At 36.5% G+C, this 19,683-nt stretch overlaps 1 protein-coding gene across 5 annotated transcripts in view; it reads left to right on the forward strand.

Moving 5' to 3' along the window:
* LOC150078471 (rho GTPase-activating protein 45-like) overlaps positions 1-19,683 on the forward strand; it is a 492,654-nt gene that overhangs the window by 225,921 nt on the left and 247,050 nt on the right. For all 5 annotated transcript variants that reach the window (XM_090385482.1, XM_090385485.1, XM_090385486.1 and 2 more), the window contains 2 exons: positions 5,051-5,115; positions 12,908-13,018. In XM_090385482.1, the coding sequence (XP_090241608.1) occupies positions 5,051-5,115; positions 12,908-13,018 (176 nt within the window). The remainder of the gene's footprint in view (positions 1-5,050; positions 5,116-12,907; positions 13,019-19,683) is intronic.

Below are 19,683 nucleotides of genomic sequence, written 5' to 3' on the forward strand. Positions count from 1 at the left end.
ATGTGCCTGTTAGTGAAGACCATCCTCTGATTGCCCTTCAGCTTCAGAAACCAGTGATTTTTATGACTTATGCTTGTGATCTGAGAAGGACTGATTGATATTTGACTATCAGCAAAGTTGCTAGTGAAATCAGTACAATCAGTTTTAGTACATTGTGCTTCTAATGGTTTTAATGCTTCTAAGTAGCCTTGAAACTGCAAATTCTTACATGCAAATGTAAAAATTTGCATTTACCCTGTATCTAATTTATACACTTTGCTATTTGCACCTTCAGTAATGCAGTCCCTCTTATGAATGATCCAATCTAATTAACTTTCTAATCTAGTTATCCTGGCAACAAATAAGGGGAAACAGAAAGCTGGACCTCATAATGTTTATCTTTGTGTAATATACTAGTATTAGTTTTGGCAAGTTTATATAGCATCAGCAAAATAAAATAAAAAACACACACTTCAATTACCTCTCCTTTCTAATAATTTTTACAGTCCTTTAATGTATTCAAACTATAATTTACACAACACTAACTGTAAGTTTATTCCAACAATCAATTAGTTTCTGAAGGAGAAATTTCTAGACATCAGTCCTGCAACCATCCTTTTTTTGTTCAAGTTTATGCCCGTGTGTGTGTGTGTGTGTGTGTGTGTGTGTGTGTGTGTGTGTGTGTGTGTGTGTGTGTGTGTGTGTGTGTGTGTGTGTGTGTGTGTATCCCAGTCATTTGAGAAAGAGTAAAGATTTCATTAGCATTTGGTTTACTCCCTTTTATGCCTTAAGCAACTTGGTTATGTCTCCATACTGAGTTGCTTAAGGTCTAGTTATGAATAAAAATCTGATTTTTTTCCATGCCTTCCTAAATATAGTTAAACTTTTATACAAGATTTTTTGGAAGTGAAAATTTATTGTTTACTTGGAATTAAAAATACAGATTTACTGTTTTTGCCTTTCACTTCAATGTGCTAGTTTTTCTTTCAATGTCTTGTAAAGATCATGTTGCTAACACTTGTTCAAAATTGGCAAGTCTGCTGACATGTGATGGAGACATCTGCTACAGAAAGGTAGTTCCTCTTAGTTTTATGTTCAATTGTTGTACAAAATATGTTTTTTATCTTGATGAAGTGGTGCAATTAACCCAGTGATAGAATGCCGGACCACCAGTGCGATGGATCAGAGTTCACAATCCTGCTGTTAAAAAAAAAATAAATAAATAAAAATGGTTAGCTTAATTTTCAGCACTCACCTCATAGTAATCTGCTTAGCTGGTGGAAAGTTTTACCACATACATAGTGGTTATAGGATTCTAATGACTTACAGGGATTATGGGTTTAAAACTAAGTTTATGGGCTATAAAAATTTTAAGAAAGGAAAGTGCACCTTCCATTCTATGGTTGCCTAATTAAATTAAATTAGATTAAGAAAAATAGCTAATAGTTGCGCACGAGCGACTTTCGAAATTCCTCATCTTCAGTTAGCTATAGTGGGTGGGGGAGAAGAGAGCACGCTTGTGTTATATACGGGTTGGGTTCCCGAAATGCATTTCAGTGCACGTGGAAACTTAATACGTGCTAAATTCCAAATGGGCGAGAAATTGGCGGGAATCTTTTTGTTTAACACGTTGAGTGATGTATGGCGCTTAAACCATTCAATAATGAGGGCTTCGTTTTCAAGGATTTTGTAGCTAGAATTTAATTTAACTACTGTGATGGCTGAATCGATGAGTGGGTTGTGATTTTGAGATTGGACGTGTTGTGTTAGTTCTGTACTTGCTGAATTAGTTTTGAATCTATTCAAAACTAATTCAGCAAGTCAGGCCACACCTTGAGTACAGTATACAGGTCTGGAGGCCTCATTTCAAGAAGGATGTAGAGCTGCCAGAATGAGTACAGAGAAGGGCAACAAAATTAGCAAACGGAACAAAGAGTTGCTCTTACAAAGAAAGGCTTAAGTTTTGCAAATTACAGTGTCTGGAGACTAGGCACCTGCGAGGTGATCTGATTGAGGTGTATAAGGCCTTGAATGGTTTGAGCATGCCCAATGCTGATGGGATGCTTCCTCTTGCTCAGAGTAATTGCTCGAGAGGGCATAAATTCAAATTGAGGAAAGACAATTGTAGGATAGATGTGCAGAAGTTTGCTTTTAGCCAGCGGGTGGTTGATTGCTGGAACAAACTTCCCTGTCATTGTAGAAGTTGATATCTTAAATAGATTTAAGGCAGAACTAGACAAACATTTGGAGTAAGTGAATGGGTGAAATGAGAAGATTTTTTTTTTTTTTTTATTTTGGCTGATGCTGTATAAGCTTGCTTTCTTGGGTCATATGTCTTTACTAATGCTAACTTTCCATAAGCAGATTCTGTATGTGCATGCTAGTACTTGCCGAGCTAGTGTTGTTTGAAGAGAGTTTTTATAGCTGCATGTCACTAACGATCATTTTGAAGCAAGTGTCATATCAAGCATACAGATTGAATGATATGATTCTTTATTGTGTCAGGTGAGGCTTAAATTCATTGGAAACAGTTAAAGAGATGAATGAAGCATATGGTAATGAGAGCCTTGGTAGGATGGCCATATTTAAATGGGCGAATCTACCCAAGACCTGGCCAGCCTTCCTCAACAACTCCTGAGCAAATCACAAAAGCCTAGGAAATCTTGGATGAAGACAGGCAAATGACACTTTGTGAATTAGATGTTAGAACGTCCATTTCAAAAAGGCAGTGCTCAACAATATGTGAAAGATCACCTGAAAATGTCACGAATCTGTGTCTTCTGGATTCCACACAATTTGACTCCAGAACAAAAACAACAAAGAGTAGACTTGTGCAAAGAAATGATTGATTGTTTTGAAACACAGAGTCAAAACTTCTTAAATCAAATAATGACATGTTGAAACATGAATTTTTCGCTATGATCCAGAGACATAATAACAGTCGAGTGAATGGAAGCATTCCGATTCACCAAGACCTAAGAAATTTCGAGCTTCTCATTCGGTTGACAAACAAAGGGTTCTTGTGTTTTTTGACATAAAAGGCATTCTCGTTACCCATTTTGTGCATTGTGAATAAGGAAGCCTACTCTGAGGTCCTGAGAGTCAAACTTCGCCCTGGCATCATGAGAATCATCAACAACTTTCCGGTGTGAAGTAGTTTCTGCATCAACACAATGCCAGGCTCCATATGGTCACTGCCATAAGTGCTGAGGTTCTGCCACATCCCCCTTACTGACCAAACTTATCCCCGTGTTATTTGAAACGTGGGATTTCTTCCTGTTTCCACATCTGAAGAAAGCTCTGAAAGGCAAGTGTTCCACATCCAACAATGATGCTTGCAGAGCCACAATGATAGCACTTCACAATCTTTCAAAAAATAGCTTGCAAGAAGCATTTAATGGTTGGTACAACAATGGCGAAAGTGTGTAAATTCAAGGGAGAGTATTTCGAGAAGGAGAAATCCACAAAAGATTCAGATGATGATCTTTAAGATAAGATCTTGCACTAGTCAGCGAATTAAATGATCACTCCTCGTATATGACTTGAGAGTAACTTTTGACTGTTTAATTATGATTTATATCCTGTTTAAACTGGGAATTCTCTCCCTATCTGTTTTTCCCATGATAATGTAGATGCAAGAAATGATGTATTTGTCCTCATAGGATTGATAAGATCTTGTAATGCCTTGGTAAGATTGATCTTCAAACCATTCACCTTAACACATTTGCTGCTGGAATGTAATTTTGTGACCATTCAATTGTGTTCAATAAATGAATGCTGTTAAAGGAAAGGCACACTCATTGAACTGTTGGCTATTCATATTATGGCTGGGATGCTTATCATCAACTGCACTCTCTCTCTCTCTCTCTCAAGCACTATAAAAGGTGTACGCTTGGTTCATGGTTTCATATGTTCTTTGCTTATGTTGAAGTTATTTTATCTAGTTTAGTACAGCAATCCCTCATTTAATGAGGTTTTCAATTTAGTGCATTTTGTAATTTCACATCATATTTCAGATCACACTGGTCTAAATTTGATTTAGTGCTGTTTCCTGCACTTGTGTGATGCACCTCAAGTGTGAGTGTGTCAAACACAATAGGATAGATGCAGCCAGATTAGTGTGGCTCCACCTCTCCTAGTGTGAGCATGTGTTTGCTTATTGTTTCCCTCTATTGCATAGTTTATTTTATATTACTGTCCTTACATGATGCTTCAATAACTATGGACAAAAGGAAGAAGGGAACAGTAGCAGTGATAAAAAGAAACGAAAGGTGATTACTTCAGAAGAAAAATTCAAAATAATGAAAAAATATAAATATGATGATAGCAAAGCAAAAATTGGTCAAGCAAATCTGTGCTGTGATTGCTTTATAGCTCCATTCTTGTCAAGATGATCATATATTATTTCTTTAATTATTGATTCCATTATTCTCCCTGCCATAAAAGTTAAACGTAACAGTTTGTAATTACTCACTTCACTTTTGAACCACCCTTTTTGAATAGGAGAAGCATTTGCACATCTGTTGTCTGTAGGAACTTCCTCTGAATCGAAGGATTGAAAGCTTTTGGCTATTATAATCAAAAAGTTTGAATACTTCTTTTTTTTATTATTTAAATATAATAGATAGACTCCATCAATTCAGGTACCTTGTTTACTTTTAGCTGCAGCAATCTCTCTTACAGCTGTCATAAAATCATTTAACTCCTAATTGGCATTAGGAGTTTATTTGGTCTTTTGATATCATCCCCCCCCCCCACACAATCTTTGAAAACTTCTACACATGTGAATATAGATGCAATATAGTTATTCAGCTTGTCGTTAATCTGTACTGGATAATTAGTGCTTTTTTTTGCTCTTCACATAAAACGGATGAATATGGTTGATCCTTTTTCCTTCTAGTGGCAAAGAATTTTCGTTCTTCCTTGCTCTAAGCTAAAGATTTCTCATTATCCACCTTGGCATGCTTATCTATCTGAGTAAATTGATTACACAATTTTATATGAAGTATAGTTTATAACAATGAATTATGATATATAAAAATTGAAATACTATGTATTTTGCTTTTTTCAGAAGGTGAGCACTCACGTAACATGATAAAGTTGGCACAAACAATGAGACAAACGTTAAAAGAAGAGGTAAATTGACTATTCATTAGATCGGAAATTATCATGTTTTAATTGATCATTTGTGATAATGAAATAATTAACGAGCTTGAGGACCATTTATACTATTTTTTATATTGGATGATTTATAACATTTTCACGTGTATGCCAGATAAATTTTATAAATTGCTACTGGATTCCCTACTTATATGTATATACACCGATGAGCCAAAACATGACCACCTACCTAATATGATGTTGGTCCTCCACATGCAGCCAAAACATTATGACCACCTACCTAATATGATGTTGGTCCTCCATGTGCAGCCAAAACAGCTCATACCTGGCAAGACATGGCAAGATTTCTAAATGTGTCTTGTGGTATCTGATACCAACACGTAACTAGCAGATCCTTTAACTCCTGTAAGGTCCATGGTTGAGACACTGCAGATCGGCATTGCTGTTCCAACACAGACCACAGATGCTTGATGGGATTGATGTCTGAGGAATTTGGAGGGCAGGGCAATACCTGGAAGTCTTCCTCAAGTTCCACAAACCAGTCTTGAACACTCGGGGCAGTGTGGTATGGCACATTATCCTGCTGAAAGATGGCACCACCAGAGGGAAAGACCATTGCCTTGAAAGGGTGTACCTGGTCAGCAATGATGTTTAGGTAGGTGGTAGAGGCCAAAGTGCCCAGCACATGGATGACTGGACCCAGGGTATCCCAGCAGAACATTGCCCACAGCATGACACTGCCACCACCAGCTTGTTTTCGTCCTGCAGTGCATCCAAGTGCCATCACTTTTCCAGGTAAACGACGCACACATACCCAGCCATCCACATGGTGCAACAGGAAATGTGATTCATCAGATCAGACGACCTTCTTCCAATCACTCAAGGTCCAGTTTTGATGCTTGTGTGCCCATTGTAGGCGCTGTCACCAGTTAGCATGGGCACTCGGAGTGGCCTGCGGCCATGCAGCCCCATTTTCATCAGGGTTCGATATGTACTGTGTATTGTGACACATTACTCCTGTCACCAGCATTCCAATTACCCGCGAGTTGTGCCACAGTCACTCTTCTGTTGCCACGTACCATCCAGGAGAGCCTTTGCTCACCTCAAGCATCAATGAGCAGTGGTCGTCGAAACCCACGAACCTTGCCGGCGGTTCGTGGGTTCCCCCTCCTCAGACCACTTTCGGTAGGTACTAACCACAGCTGACCATGAGCACCCCACCAGCCATGCTGTTTCGGATATGCTCTAACCCAGTTGTCTGGCCATTACAATTTGGCCTTTGTCAAACTCGCTTAAGTCCACTACCTTTTCCATCTGAAGAACAAGAGTAACACTGATTAACGGAGCTCAGTATCAGGCATTTTTTTATATCCTGTCCTGACCCGTGCACGCGCCGTACCTCACTTGCAGTTGCTTCGATTTGCATAATGACTTGCTGGTCATAATGTTTTGGCTCTTCGGTATATATGTATCCTCTTTATTAATTCTCATTTATATTTTCATTTATTTTTTACAAGCATATTTTAAATAGCAACATTAAGTACTAAAACTACTTATTAGAAATTTCCGATTGAAACATAGTTGGCAAATCATAGCATGAAATTATTGCATAATAACATAAGAAAAATAAATTCATTTTTGTTTATTGTCGAGATGTCTAAGACAAGAAAGTTTACAAATTTATTGTGGCTGCATAGATATTGAATTTATTACTTATTAAGTGCAGCTGGATTTTCAGTACCACAATTTGCAATGTTATGGGCTTATCCATTCCTTATAATGTACTGCTGTGTCTCTCATAACACCATTCACACTCTGTACTACAGTAGGATTTCCAAACAGTAACAGTATCCACAGGAAACTTGAAACACTCAATTCTAGGTTAACTAGAATTGAGTGTTTCAAGTTTCCTGTGGATACTATAAGGGAATCATAAGGGAATCATGGGGTGTATAGATATTGTGCTTTCTCATTATTATTATTATTATTATTATTATTATTATTATCCCATTACAAAATTAAACTGCTTTTGTGCAAAGAAAAATAAACTAAACAAACTATATATACATATTTTTTATTATTTTTTATTTATTTATTTTTTTTTTTGGTAGTTGTTGGCGCATAGGCTTCTGTGGCCATAATGCACCTCCCAAAGTTTTTACAGTACTTTGATCCAAGCCCGAGGCGGGAATCGAACCTGCGACCTTTAGATTGCCAGGCAGGCACTTTACCCACCCGGCTAGCCCGGTCAGCTATATATATACATATACATATATAGTTTATTTAGTTTATGTTTTGTTTAGGAACCATGACATATTTAGCCTTAACTAAAATTGAACATAAAAAGATTAACATTACCATATTATCAATTTTGAATCCTGGAAGACAGATGCTATGACCTTGCCTGCCAGTAAGACTGATTTGGCCTTCTTCAGAGGTGGTGAATTAGCATGTTTTGATTCTGGTTGGTAGTGAATGGTATTCTGGTTGGTAGTGAATGGTTGGTATGCATAAAACCACGTTTCATGCATAGTTTCATATCTGACCAGAAAGTTTTCAGGATCTGCTTGATAATGAGCAAAATGTTGCTTTGAAGTTTTTAATTGAAGACATTTTTGATCAAGTGTCAAAAGGCGGGGAAACCATTGTGCAGAAACTTTTGTCATACCTAATTCATTTGATAGGCTGTTTTACACCCATTCACTTGAGATGCCTGAATGTAGCCTCTACTATTTCTAATAAAAGAGACTCGCCATTTTCCAGAATGGTTTATCACATATCCTTGCTTCCTACAATAGTTCCACTCTGAGAGCTGTTTAATTCTGCCTTATTATTTCTTCCTCATATTCTAATAATATCTTTCTTCTATGAAAAATTTCCTGTTCAAATGCTGCAGTGCAATGTCCAAAAGGCTTCCTTTGTCTAGCCCAGCAGTGTCTTTTCTCTTTCACTCAGACAATCTAGACTAGGAGCAGCTTCCACCAATTGCAGCTGGAGATCCTCGTATTCCTGATATCGGTATAAGATATGCTACCACATCTCCTGGACTCTCAGAAGCAGTTTGCCCAGTGCCCCTATTCATCTTCAAAGCTGATTCTGTCACATTTAAATTCGCTTTTTGATAGGTTTTTTTTTTTTTTTTTTTTTATGTAAACCTATAGTACTTAGTACTGTGCTTGGGTTGGAGGTTTAGAAGACGAAAGGAGATATTTGTTGACATTGGACTTGAACTTCTGTAGACTGTAATTTTCAGGAAATACGTATGAAGAAAGGTTGTTCCAGAAAACGGCAGTTGAATGAATAAATGAGGAAGATGAAAAGTAGGTTCTGTGAGTTTGGAGTTGGACAGTAAATGGATGTTGGCTGGTGGCAGCACATGTTCGGACTGTTTTGAAAGAGAGAGAGCAGGAATTATAGAAGCCAATTCAGAAGAACAGTGCCCATGGAAGTATCTGTAGAAGAGGCATGCAGCAGAAACAGTACATCTATGAGACAGCAAGTGGAGAGACTTTGTTAAAGATGAATCATTAATTAACCTAACTGCCCTCTTCTGAAAGGAATCGAGAAGCCTGAGAGAGGTTTTGGGAGCACTACCCCAGATGTGGGAACAATATTCCATGGCAGGGTGGATTTGCGATTTATACAGAGTGAGCAGCTGTTTGGAAGAAAAGTAACACCAAGAGCGAAAGAGAAAACAAAGTTTTTTAGATGCAGAGGAAGCAATATTTGTAATGTGCTTGTGCCAAGAGAGATTAGAAGTCAGGGTAATCCCCAAAAGAGATATATCATTTTGCATGGAAATTGGAGTGTCACTAAAGATAAGCATAGGAGCAGAAGAATCCTTTTTGTGAGATATAAGACAAGACTGAGTTTTAGAAGGGTTGAAATCAACTAAGTTGTCTTTGCCCCACTGGAGAATTACCTGAAGATCGGCATTTAAGGAATTGGTAGCAGATTTTCGAGAAGTTGAAGCTGATAGAGCAGGACAAGGTTTCTCAAAATGGAAAGTTGAATGCAATGTGCTATCATCAGCAAAACTATGGATAGGATTTCCAGTCAATGGAAGAAGGTCATTAATATACAAGAGGAAAAGAGTGGGGGAAAGAACTGAATCTTGGGGGACACCAGCATTAGTGGAGAAGTTAGAAGACAGAGAGCCATCTACCATCACCCTCAGTGAGTGATCAGAGAGAAAACTGGATGGATAACCAATTACTAAAAACAGTTGGCAAACCTAAGATGGAAGCTTGTATAAACAAGCTTCCATCTTAGGCCTTTATGCCAAACATGATCAAAAGCCTTTGAGATGTCAAGAGCAACTACTTGTGTTTCACCGAACCTTTCCATTGAATTAGTCCATAAATGGGTAACATAAGCCAGAATATCACCAGTGGATCAACACTGACGGAATCCATACTGGCAATCATTAATCAGACAGAAGGTTTCTAGGTAGTTTAAGATTTGGCGGTTAATTGATTTCTCCATTACTTTAGAAAGAGTAGAAGTAATTGCAATGGGACGATAATTGGATGGGAGGGATTTGTCACCCTTTTCAGGAACTGGCTGGATATGAGCAAATTTCCAAGCAGAAGGAAAAACACCTTTCGAATAAGAAAGTGAAAAAAGGCAGAAAAGAATAGGAGTAAGTTCAGGAGCACAGGTTTTGAGAACAAGTGGAGAAATACCATCGGGACCTGGATGTCTTTATTAATTTCTTGCTTGATAATGCCCTTTTTGTAATATATTTTATTATGGCTCAATGTTTAATTTTTTCCAGTTATACAAGCTCTGACTTCAGTGACCTAAAACAAAAAATTTTTGCATGTAAAGTTTCAAATTATCAATAAAAATATATATATATGTATGCATCAAAAATATATATCCCTTGTATGAGAGGCAAGAAACATATAGACCTGGTTTTAGTGCATTATAGCCAGTTGCTAATGCACCAATAAAACCTTGTATGAGAGGCAAGAAACATATAGACCTGGTTTTAGTGCATTATAGCCAGTTGCTAATGCACCAATAAAACCTAAATCAAATAAACCAAAATAAAATGTGATGCTCAGGAGCATCACATTTTAAACAGTTGCTCAAGAGCATCACATACTGAGGTAAGTGTCATGCTAAATTGTCAAGTTATCTGCCATTGAGAAAGGAATGCATGATGTAGTAAGATCTGATATCACATAAAATAAAATGTGTTCTTCAAGTTTATATGAATATCATTTGAATAACAGTAGCTGAACATTTGATAGCTTGTATCACATAGTTTGATTCAATTAAGGAAATTACAATATAGCATCCTGTCGTAATGCAATTTGCAGAGTCTGAAGCAGAAGGATACAATGCAATGAAGTGCAGAACTCCAGAGTAATATTTAGTTTTTGTATTTGTGTGTGTTATTTGTTTTTTAGGAGACATAATATTAATTAATTTCCTGACATAGAATGACTTCTTTACTTTCATTATATATATATATATATATATATATTTTTTTTTTTTTTTTTGCATATATTGGCCACCTATTGTGACCACTTTTTTGGATGACACTCTAAGGGAAATATGCCCTTAAAATGACAGTTTGTATTCAGCAAAATTTTAATTTGAAAGTTACTCCATTACAAATCTTCATAATTGTAGTACACATTTAACTTGATAAAATATTAAGAGATTCATCATCATCACAAATATTTTGTAGCATTACAAAAAATATACTATCTCTATTTAAAATGAAGTATGAGAATGGATTAAGATAAACATTTTCATACACTTTCTTATTAGGAGTTTCTATAGCAGAAGTTTATATACTAACAATATATATCATATCTGTAAATTTCTTACCATGCTATCTTCACCTATGACCAACTAACTCAGCCAGAGTATGATAAAAGCCCAGACAACATCCACCTAGTGTTGAAAGACAGTGATTACAAGAACATGCATAATGAATAAAATAAAATTGAGGATGGTATTGGGGGACGATGGGGGATGTCAGAGGTGAGTTAAATTCTGGAGCAGAACTGAATGATTTTGTGATAACTGAGAGAAAAGTAAGGGAGAAATTATTGAAACTAAATGTAAAAGCAAAGGGGGTGGGATCTATCCAGTTTTATTAAAGGAGGCAGCAAACCTTCAGCCATGATGATGAGAGCATTCATGGAGTCAGGGGAAGTCCCTGTGCACTAAAGATGTGCAAATGTATCCCCAATTCACAAAGGAGATCAAAGGGAGATTTGACTAATTACATCTGTTATCTTGACTTCTGTTCTTGGGAAAATAATGAAGTCACTAGTTAAAGAAATGCATGACCATCTGCACAGGATTTCTGTTATACTGCAGTCATTGCATGGATTTGTTAAGGGACAAATTGTGTCTGATTTGACCAATCTGATTGGATATTATGATACAGCAACAAAGGAACTGAATGCAAAAGATAATTCTAACATCATATACTTAGATTTCATAAAACTGTTTAATACTGTTGCATATAAAAGACTGCTATACAAATTGGAGCAGTGTCGTATTGAGAGAAAGTTGCTATAATGGATAAAGGATTGGTTGAGTGGCAGAAGACAGAGAGTGGCTATTAATTGAACACCCTTTTTCTTCCCTCACCAAAAGGGTGCTTCTACCAAGAAAGGCTTCAGTTTTGCAAATTATATTTTCTGAAGACTAGGAACCTGAGGAGATCTGATTGAGTGTTTAAAGCCATGAATGGATTGAGTAAACTCAGTGCTAATGGAATTCTTCCTTTTACTCAGACCACACACACATGAACACAAATTCAAATTTAGGAAGGATAGTTGCAGGTCAGATGAATGTAAATCTGCTGTCAGCTAGAGGATGGTTGATTGTTGGAACAAACTTCCATCTGTTGTTTTGGAGGGTAATTTGAATAAATTCCAGGAAAGACTAGATGAACTTTCCAGAAGGATGGGCAGGTGAAATGGGAAAGGTTGGCTTTTTTTTTTTTTATTTTAGTTGATACTATATAAGCTGGCTTTCTTTAAAGCACGATTTGCCACTACTGCTACTAATAAAATAATAAATTTAAATTGTTAAAGGATGGCTATAGAATAGTTGTGGAAAATTTGCTTTCAGCCAGAGAGTGATTGATTGTTGGAGAACTTTCATCTGTTGTTGTGGAAGTTGGTAGTTTGAATAAATTTAAGGAAGAATTAAACTAAATATTAGCAGGGATAGACAAATGAAGTGAGTATGTTTTTTTTTTTTTTTTTTTTTGGCTGATAATATGTAAACTTGCTTCCTTATTATCTTCATAAGGTATGATTTTTTTAAAACATATCTCTCAGTAGGAGAATTTTGGGGATTAGTTTGTTATTTTTACACTGAAAAAGAAACCCAATTTTAATTTTAAAATTTGTGTCCTTAACACTAACATTTACTAATATGCCCATGAACCCTGTTCATCTGTATAATGCATTGCAGAAAGGATGTTACATCGAATCTAATTAAGTTTAGGTTCATGTTATATTCAGGCCATGAAGCAAGTTAATAATTCTAAAATTAATGAAATTAAGACAAGAAAGATTAATACCTACTGGAATCTTACCATTCAACTAGCCAGAAAACCAATTTTAGGATTTTATTGATCATGGTGGTGTTTAACTTTTACTTTGAATATCATATGTACTCAGTGTATATCCTCATGAAAATTTTAGATTTCATTGCATGGAACTGAAGATTCTTCATGAAGAAATGCACTCATAGGATGCTTGATATTATGTAATCAAGATTTAAGTGTTTAATTCTCTGTTAAATTTTAATGGTTTTATGTTTTTAGAGTTTCCTTCCATTCCAGTCTGTCTACTGTACAGCTTTAGAACAAGATATGGAAAATGCACAGACCAACTTAGCAACATGTAGTTTGTTGCAGAGTCACAAATTCATTGAAGTAAGCAGAATTATGTTTCAGATCTTTCAAATTATTTCACAGCTTGACAATACATAGTTCAAGTTAGTAATTTAATTTGTGTGCCTTAAACTGTTTGAAATGACGCAGCTCAAACCTTTTTTGTACCACATACTCTAACTTTTGAAATTTTAGCTATATGAAATATAGTTAACCCCAGGGGCTCATATCTAGTGAGTATGGGCTTGGCACACCCAGGGTCCTGAGCTGGATATCATCATTCTTCTCTTTCTTGGTGATTCCTTTTTCTACTTTTCTCTCTCTCTCTCACTCTCAGAGTAACTCAGAAATTTTTTTTTGGCCGGTGCAGCATAAGCCTCAGGTTTCCTTGCACCATATGGCTAATTATTATAATAATACTTATCATATAGTTCTCTTTTGTTGTTTTTTTAGATATTATGTTTATACATACAAGAAAGATTGAATTAAATTAGTGCATTCAGATCTAATTAAGAAGTAATTCAGAGTTTCTGTTTTTTTTGTTTTTTTTTTTAAATTTTTATTACATGATGACAAAATAAACATATATATATATATATATATATATATATATATATATATATATATATATAGGATATTTCATTTAATGGGTACCAGCTGTTTATTCATTTATTTTTGATTTTAGAAGAATTTAAATCAATACTTTTTTTTATTCTATATTTCCTGAACAGTTTATTTTCAGATCCCTTCAGAAACTTGATTTATTATGCAAAAAAAACAAAACAAAAAACAAGTGCATTCCGCTTAATGGAATGCACCTAAACTTAATGTCAACCATGTTTATTTTGTCAGAATAGCTGCTTAATTATCATTAATATCTACTATATCAGGCTGCTTTGTCTTTATTGGAATAAAAAATTATCATGTTTGCTCAGAGATGATCATGCATGTTGTATTGCTTGCTGGCTTTTTTTGTATGTGGTCAAGTCTGTTGACAGTGTCACTGCTGGCACAACAAATTTCAATCAATGGCCCTTGATTCTTTTGTGAAATATAGTGATGCCATTAAATTATTTTATTAATTATTTATTAATATAAAGGTTAATAGTTTCATTAACATAAATTAGATTAGGGAAAGTAAGAAATGAAAACTGCCATTGAAGGACTGAATAGTAAATGTAGTCAGTGACACATGATCGCTATATAGAACACTATCAATGGGTGCATAATCAGAAAGCAGTTTGCTAATAGACTTTTAGTAAATTCTTCAGTAAGCAAAGTGTACTTTGCTTACCTTAATAAACATTTGGTCCTGGTCCCCATGATCAGCATTGCTGGGATCTAATCTCATATCTTGAATTTAAACAGTTTCAACTGGTGCACACACCCAGTTGGGCAGGAGCAGTGGTGCACAGCACATACTTTTGATTAGACCAGGGTTTGAGCCCATGACCACCAAATATGGAGGATGGGAAAGGTCAGGGAATGACCAGCACATATCCCCAGAGCAATATGGCCTTAGTTGCTAATGCTCCTAAAAACCAAATAACAACAACTGGTGCATACTATTGAAGTATAAAAGATTTTTTAACATGTTGGTGCACATCAGCTGTTTTTGATTAAACATGTAACTGGACTGGTAGAAGAGTGGCAATTATTGACCTGTTTAAAGAAGTGGTGAGAAAAGCAGTATGAGTGCTTTTCAGCATTACCAGATTGAAGAATATGACAAGCAGTCACTAGGGAGTGACACCAGCTCTTGTTGAAAGAAGACAAATGATGAATTCAAGAAAAAAAGAACTTCTGAATTGCAAAGCTTCTGGTAGAAGATCCTAAACAGGCCAAGCAAGCTGATAATTATAGGCAGTGTTTTCCTCACCGGTACACAAAATGTGTTCACATTTCTCTTTTCTTTTTTGAATAAAACAATTTGGTTTTTAAACCTCATGCCAAATATTTGAAAATCTGAGTATATGTCTTCAGTTGAATGTATCTCACATCCATACTGGAATCATTACTTTGTAGATTCTTCAACGTGTCTAGGAAGTACTGGGATCATTACTTCCTAGATACGTTGAAGAATATTATGTGCAAGTTTATTTTATCGGCAGTTCTCAAATCTTTCACTTCCATTTATGAAATTGATTACCATAGCACACTAAACCAGATGGATAATTCTGACTTAGTCATAGGCATTTCTACTGAAGATCATGGTCATGGAGAGTCTAAAAAAAAAAGGAGAAGATTCTGTTCTTTTGCTCCATGAGGAAATACTTTGTAGCTTCATGTAAGTACATGTTGCAAGTTTTTATGAAAATGATGTTCTTATAAATGCCGAGGTAGCAAAGAAATGAAAAATGATATTCTTATAAATGTTGAGGTGGCACAAATTTCATCAATTTGCAGTGCATCAGTTTCAAATTTTATTTTATTTTTTTTTATGAAACCCCCAAGTATGAGAGGTTTTAGAACCTATAGTACTTAGTACCATGCATGGGTTTAAGGTTGAGAAGATGAAAGCAGATGCTTGTTGACATTAGACTTGGATTTCTGTAGATTGTAATTTTTCAGGAAATACATCTTTTTTTCAGGAAAGGGAGATTGTTCCTGAAAATGGAAGTTGAAGTAATGAATGAGGAAGAAGAAAAATTAGTTCTGTGAGTTTTAAGTTGGACAGTAAAAAGATATGGACTGGTTGTGGAACATGTTTGGACTGGTTTTGAAAAGAGAGTGGGGAGGGAATTATAGAAGCCAATTCAGAAGAACAATTAACCTTACTGCCCTCTTTTTAAAGGAATCTGGAAGCCTTCGAGAGGTTTGGGGGGGGCACCACCACAGTTGTGGGAATAATATTACATGGTTGGGCAGGATTTTCAGTTTGTATAGAGTAAACAGCTGTTTGGAAAAAAAGTAACACTGGGAGCGAAAGAGAAAAGCAAGTTTTTTAGATGCAGAGGAAGCAATATTTGTGATGTGTTTATGCCTCCATACCCAAGTGGTCAGGGGCAGGCATGTAGTAACACACATTCTTTGAGTAGACCAGAGTTCAAGCCCCTGACTGCTAAATACAGTTGATCTGCCAACCCCCACTGGACCAGCATGACAGATTATGGTCCATTTCCCTCAACATGAATTGTTGAGGAGGCTTCCATCCTGCAGTGGATTGACAATGGCTACTGTTTTATGCCAAGAGAGATTAGAAGTCAGGTTATCCCCAATAGAGAAATATGATCTTGTCTGGAAATCAGAGTGCCATCAAAGATCATAGAATCAGAAGAATCCTTTTTGCAAGATATAAGCCAGAACTTAGTTTTAGAAGGATTGAAATCAACTAAGTTATCTTTTCCCCACTGGAGAATTACTTGGAGATCAGCCATTAAGGAATTGCTAGTAGATATTTGAGAAGTTGAAGCTGTTTGTGCAGGGCAAGGTTTCTCAAACTGGAAGGTGGAATAAATTGTGCTATCATCAACAAAACTGTGGATAAGATTTCTGGTCAAAGGAAGAAGGTCATTGATATTCAAGAGAAAAGAGTGGGAGAAAAAACTGAACCTTGGGGAACAACTGTATTAGTGGAAAAGTCAGAATACAGAGGTCCAACTACCATTACCCACAGTGAACAGTCAGAGAGAAAACTTAATTCCCAATTACCAAAAAACAGCTGGCAAGTCATAATATGGAAACTTATTAAGAAGATATTTTTTAGCCTTTGAAATGTCAAAAGCAACTTCTTAAGTTTCATGAAACTCAAGCAGTTGCTCTTGAACCCATTGAATTTGTCCATAGACGAGAAAAACATGAGCCAGAAGATTGATGTGATAGATTGATAGATTCCATACTGGCAATCATTGATCTGGTGGAAGAATCCTAGATAGTTTGATTTGCCGATTAATTGATTTCTCCATTACTTTAGAAAGAGTAGAAGTAATTGCAATGGGACAATAATTGGATGGGAAGGATTTGTCACCCTTTTTAGGACTGGCTGGATATGAGCAAATTTCCAAACAGAAGAGAAAACACCTGTGGAATAAGAAAGTGATGAACAGTGACACAGAGCAGGAGTAAACTCAGGAGCACAGGTTTTGAGCACCAGTGGAGAAATACCATCAGGGCCTGATGGATTCTTAACATCAAGATTATTCAAAATCCTTCTGACATCCCTTTGATGGAAACCACAGGTTCTGTGAGTTTGAAATTGGACAGTAAATGAATTTTGGCTGGTGGCAGCATGTTTTCGAATTGTTTTGAAAGAGAGAGCAGGAATTATAGAAGGCAATTCAGAAGAACAGTGCCCATGGAAGTATCTGTAGAAAAGGCATGCAGCAGAAACAGTACGTCTATGAGACAGAGAGTGGAGAGACTGTTAGAGAGGAGTCATTAATTAACCTAACTGCCCTCTTCTGAATGGAATCTAGAAGCCTGAGAAAGGTTTTGGGGGCACCGCCCCAGATGTGGGAACAATATTCCATGGTATGACGAATTTGCGATTTGTACAGAGTGAACAGCTGTTTGGAAGAAAAGTAACGACAAGAGCGAAAGAGAAAGCCAAGTTTTTTAGATACAGAGGAAGCAATATTTGTAATGTGCTTCTGCCAAGAGAGATTAGAAGTCAGGGTAATCCCCAAAAGAGATATATCATTTTGCCTAGAAATCAGAGTGTCACCAAAGATAAGAATAGGAGCAGAAGAATCCTTTTTGCGAGATATAAGAAAAACTGAGTTTTAGAATGATTGAAATCAACTAAGTTGTCTTTGTCCCACTAGAGAATTACCTGGAGATCAGCATTTAAGGAATTGGTAGTGGATATTCAAGAAGTTGAAGCTGATTGAGCAAAAATTCCACTTTTCAAAATGGAAAGTGGAATGCAATGTGCTGTCATCAGCAAAACTGTGGATAGGATTTCCAGTCAGTGGAAGAAGGTCATTAACATACAAGAGGAAAAGAGTGGAGGAAAGAACTTGGGGGACACTAGCATTAGTGGAGAAGTTAGAAGACAGAGAGCCATCTACCATCACCCTCAGTGAGTGATCATAGAGAAAACTGGATAACCAGTTACAAAAAACAGTTGGCAAACCATAAGATGGAAGCTTGTTTAGAAGACCTTTATGCCAAACATGATCAAAAGCCTCTGAGATGTCAAGAGCAACTGCTTATGTTTCACCAAACTTTTCCATTGAATTTGTCCATAAATGGGTAACATAAGCCAGAATATCACCAGTGGATCAACACTGATGGAATCCATACTAGCGATCATTAATCAGATGGAAAGTTTCTAGGTAGTTTAAGAGTTGGCGGTTAATTGATTTCTCCATTACTTTAGAAAGAGTAGAAGTAATTGCAATGGGACGATAATTGGATATGAGGGACTTGTCACCCTTTTTAGGAACTTGCTGGATATGAGCAAATTTCCAAGCAGAAGGAAAAACACCTTTGGAACAAGAAAGCAAAAAAGGGCAGCAAAGAACAGGAGTAAGTTGAGGAGCACAAGTTTTGAGAAGAAGTGGGAAATACCATCAGGACCTGGAGCTTTCTTACATTGAGATTCATCAAAATCCTTCTGACATCCTTTTGACGGAAGACCACAGGAGGCATTGAATGGAGCGTGTTGGAAATGGTGGGAGGTGTTTTACCAAGATCATTAATACATGAGTTGGAAGAGAAATGGGATGCTAGCAGAGTGAGAGAGTGCTGGGAATGGTAGGAGATGGTTTACCAGAATTGTCAATACACAAGTTAAAAGAAAAGTAGGATGCTAGCAGGTCAGCTTTATCTTTGGCTAAAGTGGCAATAGAGCCATCTGGTTTTGACAGAGGTGGGAATAGAGTTGGTCAAAGTTATGGCCAATAGCTTTTGCAAGAGACCTGAATGCTCAACTACCATTTGGACAAGAAACAAGTTTTCTACCTTTAACCTGTTCAAAATCTAGTTTCGACTGATTAATAACTGCTTTACAATTGTTGCAAGCTTTGGTATAGGCAGAAAATGAACCTGGAGATTTGGATACAAGCTGATTGTGATATGAAACAATCTTACTTTGAACAGCCTTAGCTCATTTATTGGAAAACAAAGGGTTAGATAAACTGTGAGATTTTAAATTGGAGTGTGGAACAAAGGATGTTATCCCTACAAGAATAATTTCATTAACATGATCAGAGCAAATCTTGACATCAGACGATTTGAAAAACCGTAATCCAACCAGAGAAAACAAGAAAAGAAATCTTGCACATCATCCTGTTTTGCATTCTTGTAATGCCAAACAATATGAGGTTGAGAATGGCCACAAGAGAAAGGCTCCATTGGAGAAGAGCTCATCACCAAGTTGTGATCTAAGATGCCAAGAGGACCACTTACCTCAATCATGTACTTAGAAGGGTTGCTCGTTAGAAAAAAGATTAAGTGTGTGATTAGAATTGTCTGGTATTCTTGTAGGTGAATGAATGCTCTGTGTCATTAGTAATTGCAAAAGCCTAAGCTTATTGACCAGCTGGGTCTGTATGACTGGAAAATGGAAGCCCAGTGGAGTTGTGAACATTAATATCACCAAGGAAAATTACCTCACTGTTAGGAAAGTTGGACTGGAGAAAGTCATCTTTCAAAGAGAGGAGGTCAAGGAGTTCCAAGTGATTAGTGGAGTTGGGAGAATGATACAGGCAACAAATGAATTTGACAGAATGTGGTAGAGAGATTTTATGCCAGAGAAGATCAAA

Source organism: Mastigoproctus giganteus, chromosome 11 (genome assembly GCF_048544385.1).
Source record: "Mastigoproctus giganteus isolate SK-2022 chromosome 11, ASM4854438v1, whole genome shotgun sequence".
NCBI classification, from domain to species: domain Eukaryota; kingdom Metazoa; phylum Arthropoda; class Arachnida; order Uropygi; family Thelyphonidae; genus Mastigoproctus; species Mastigoproctus giganteus.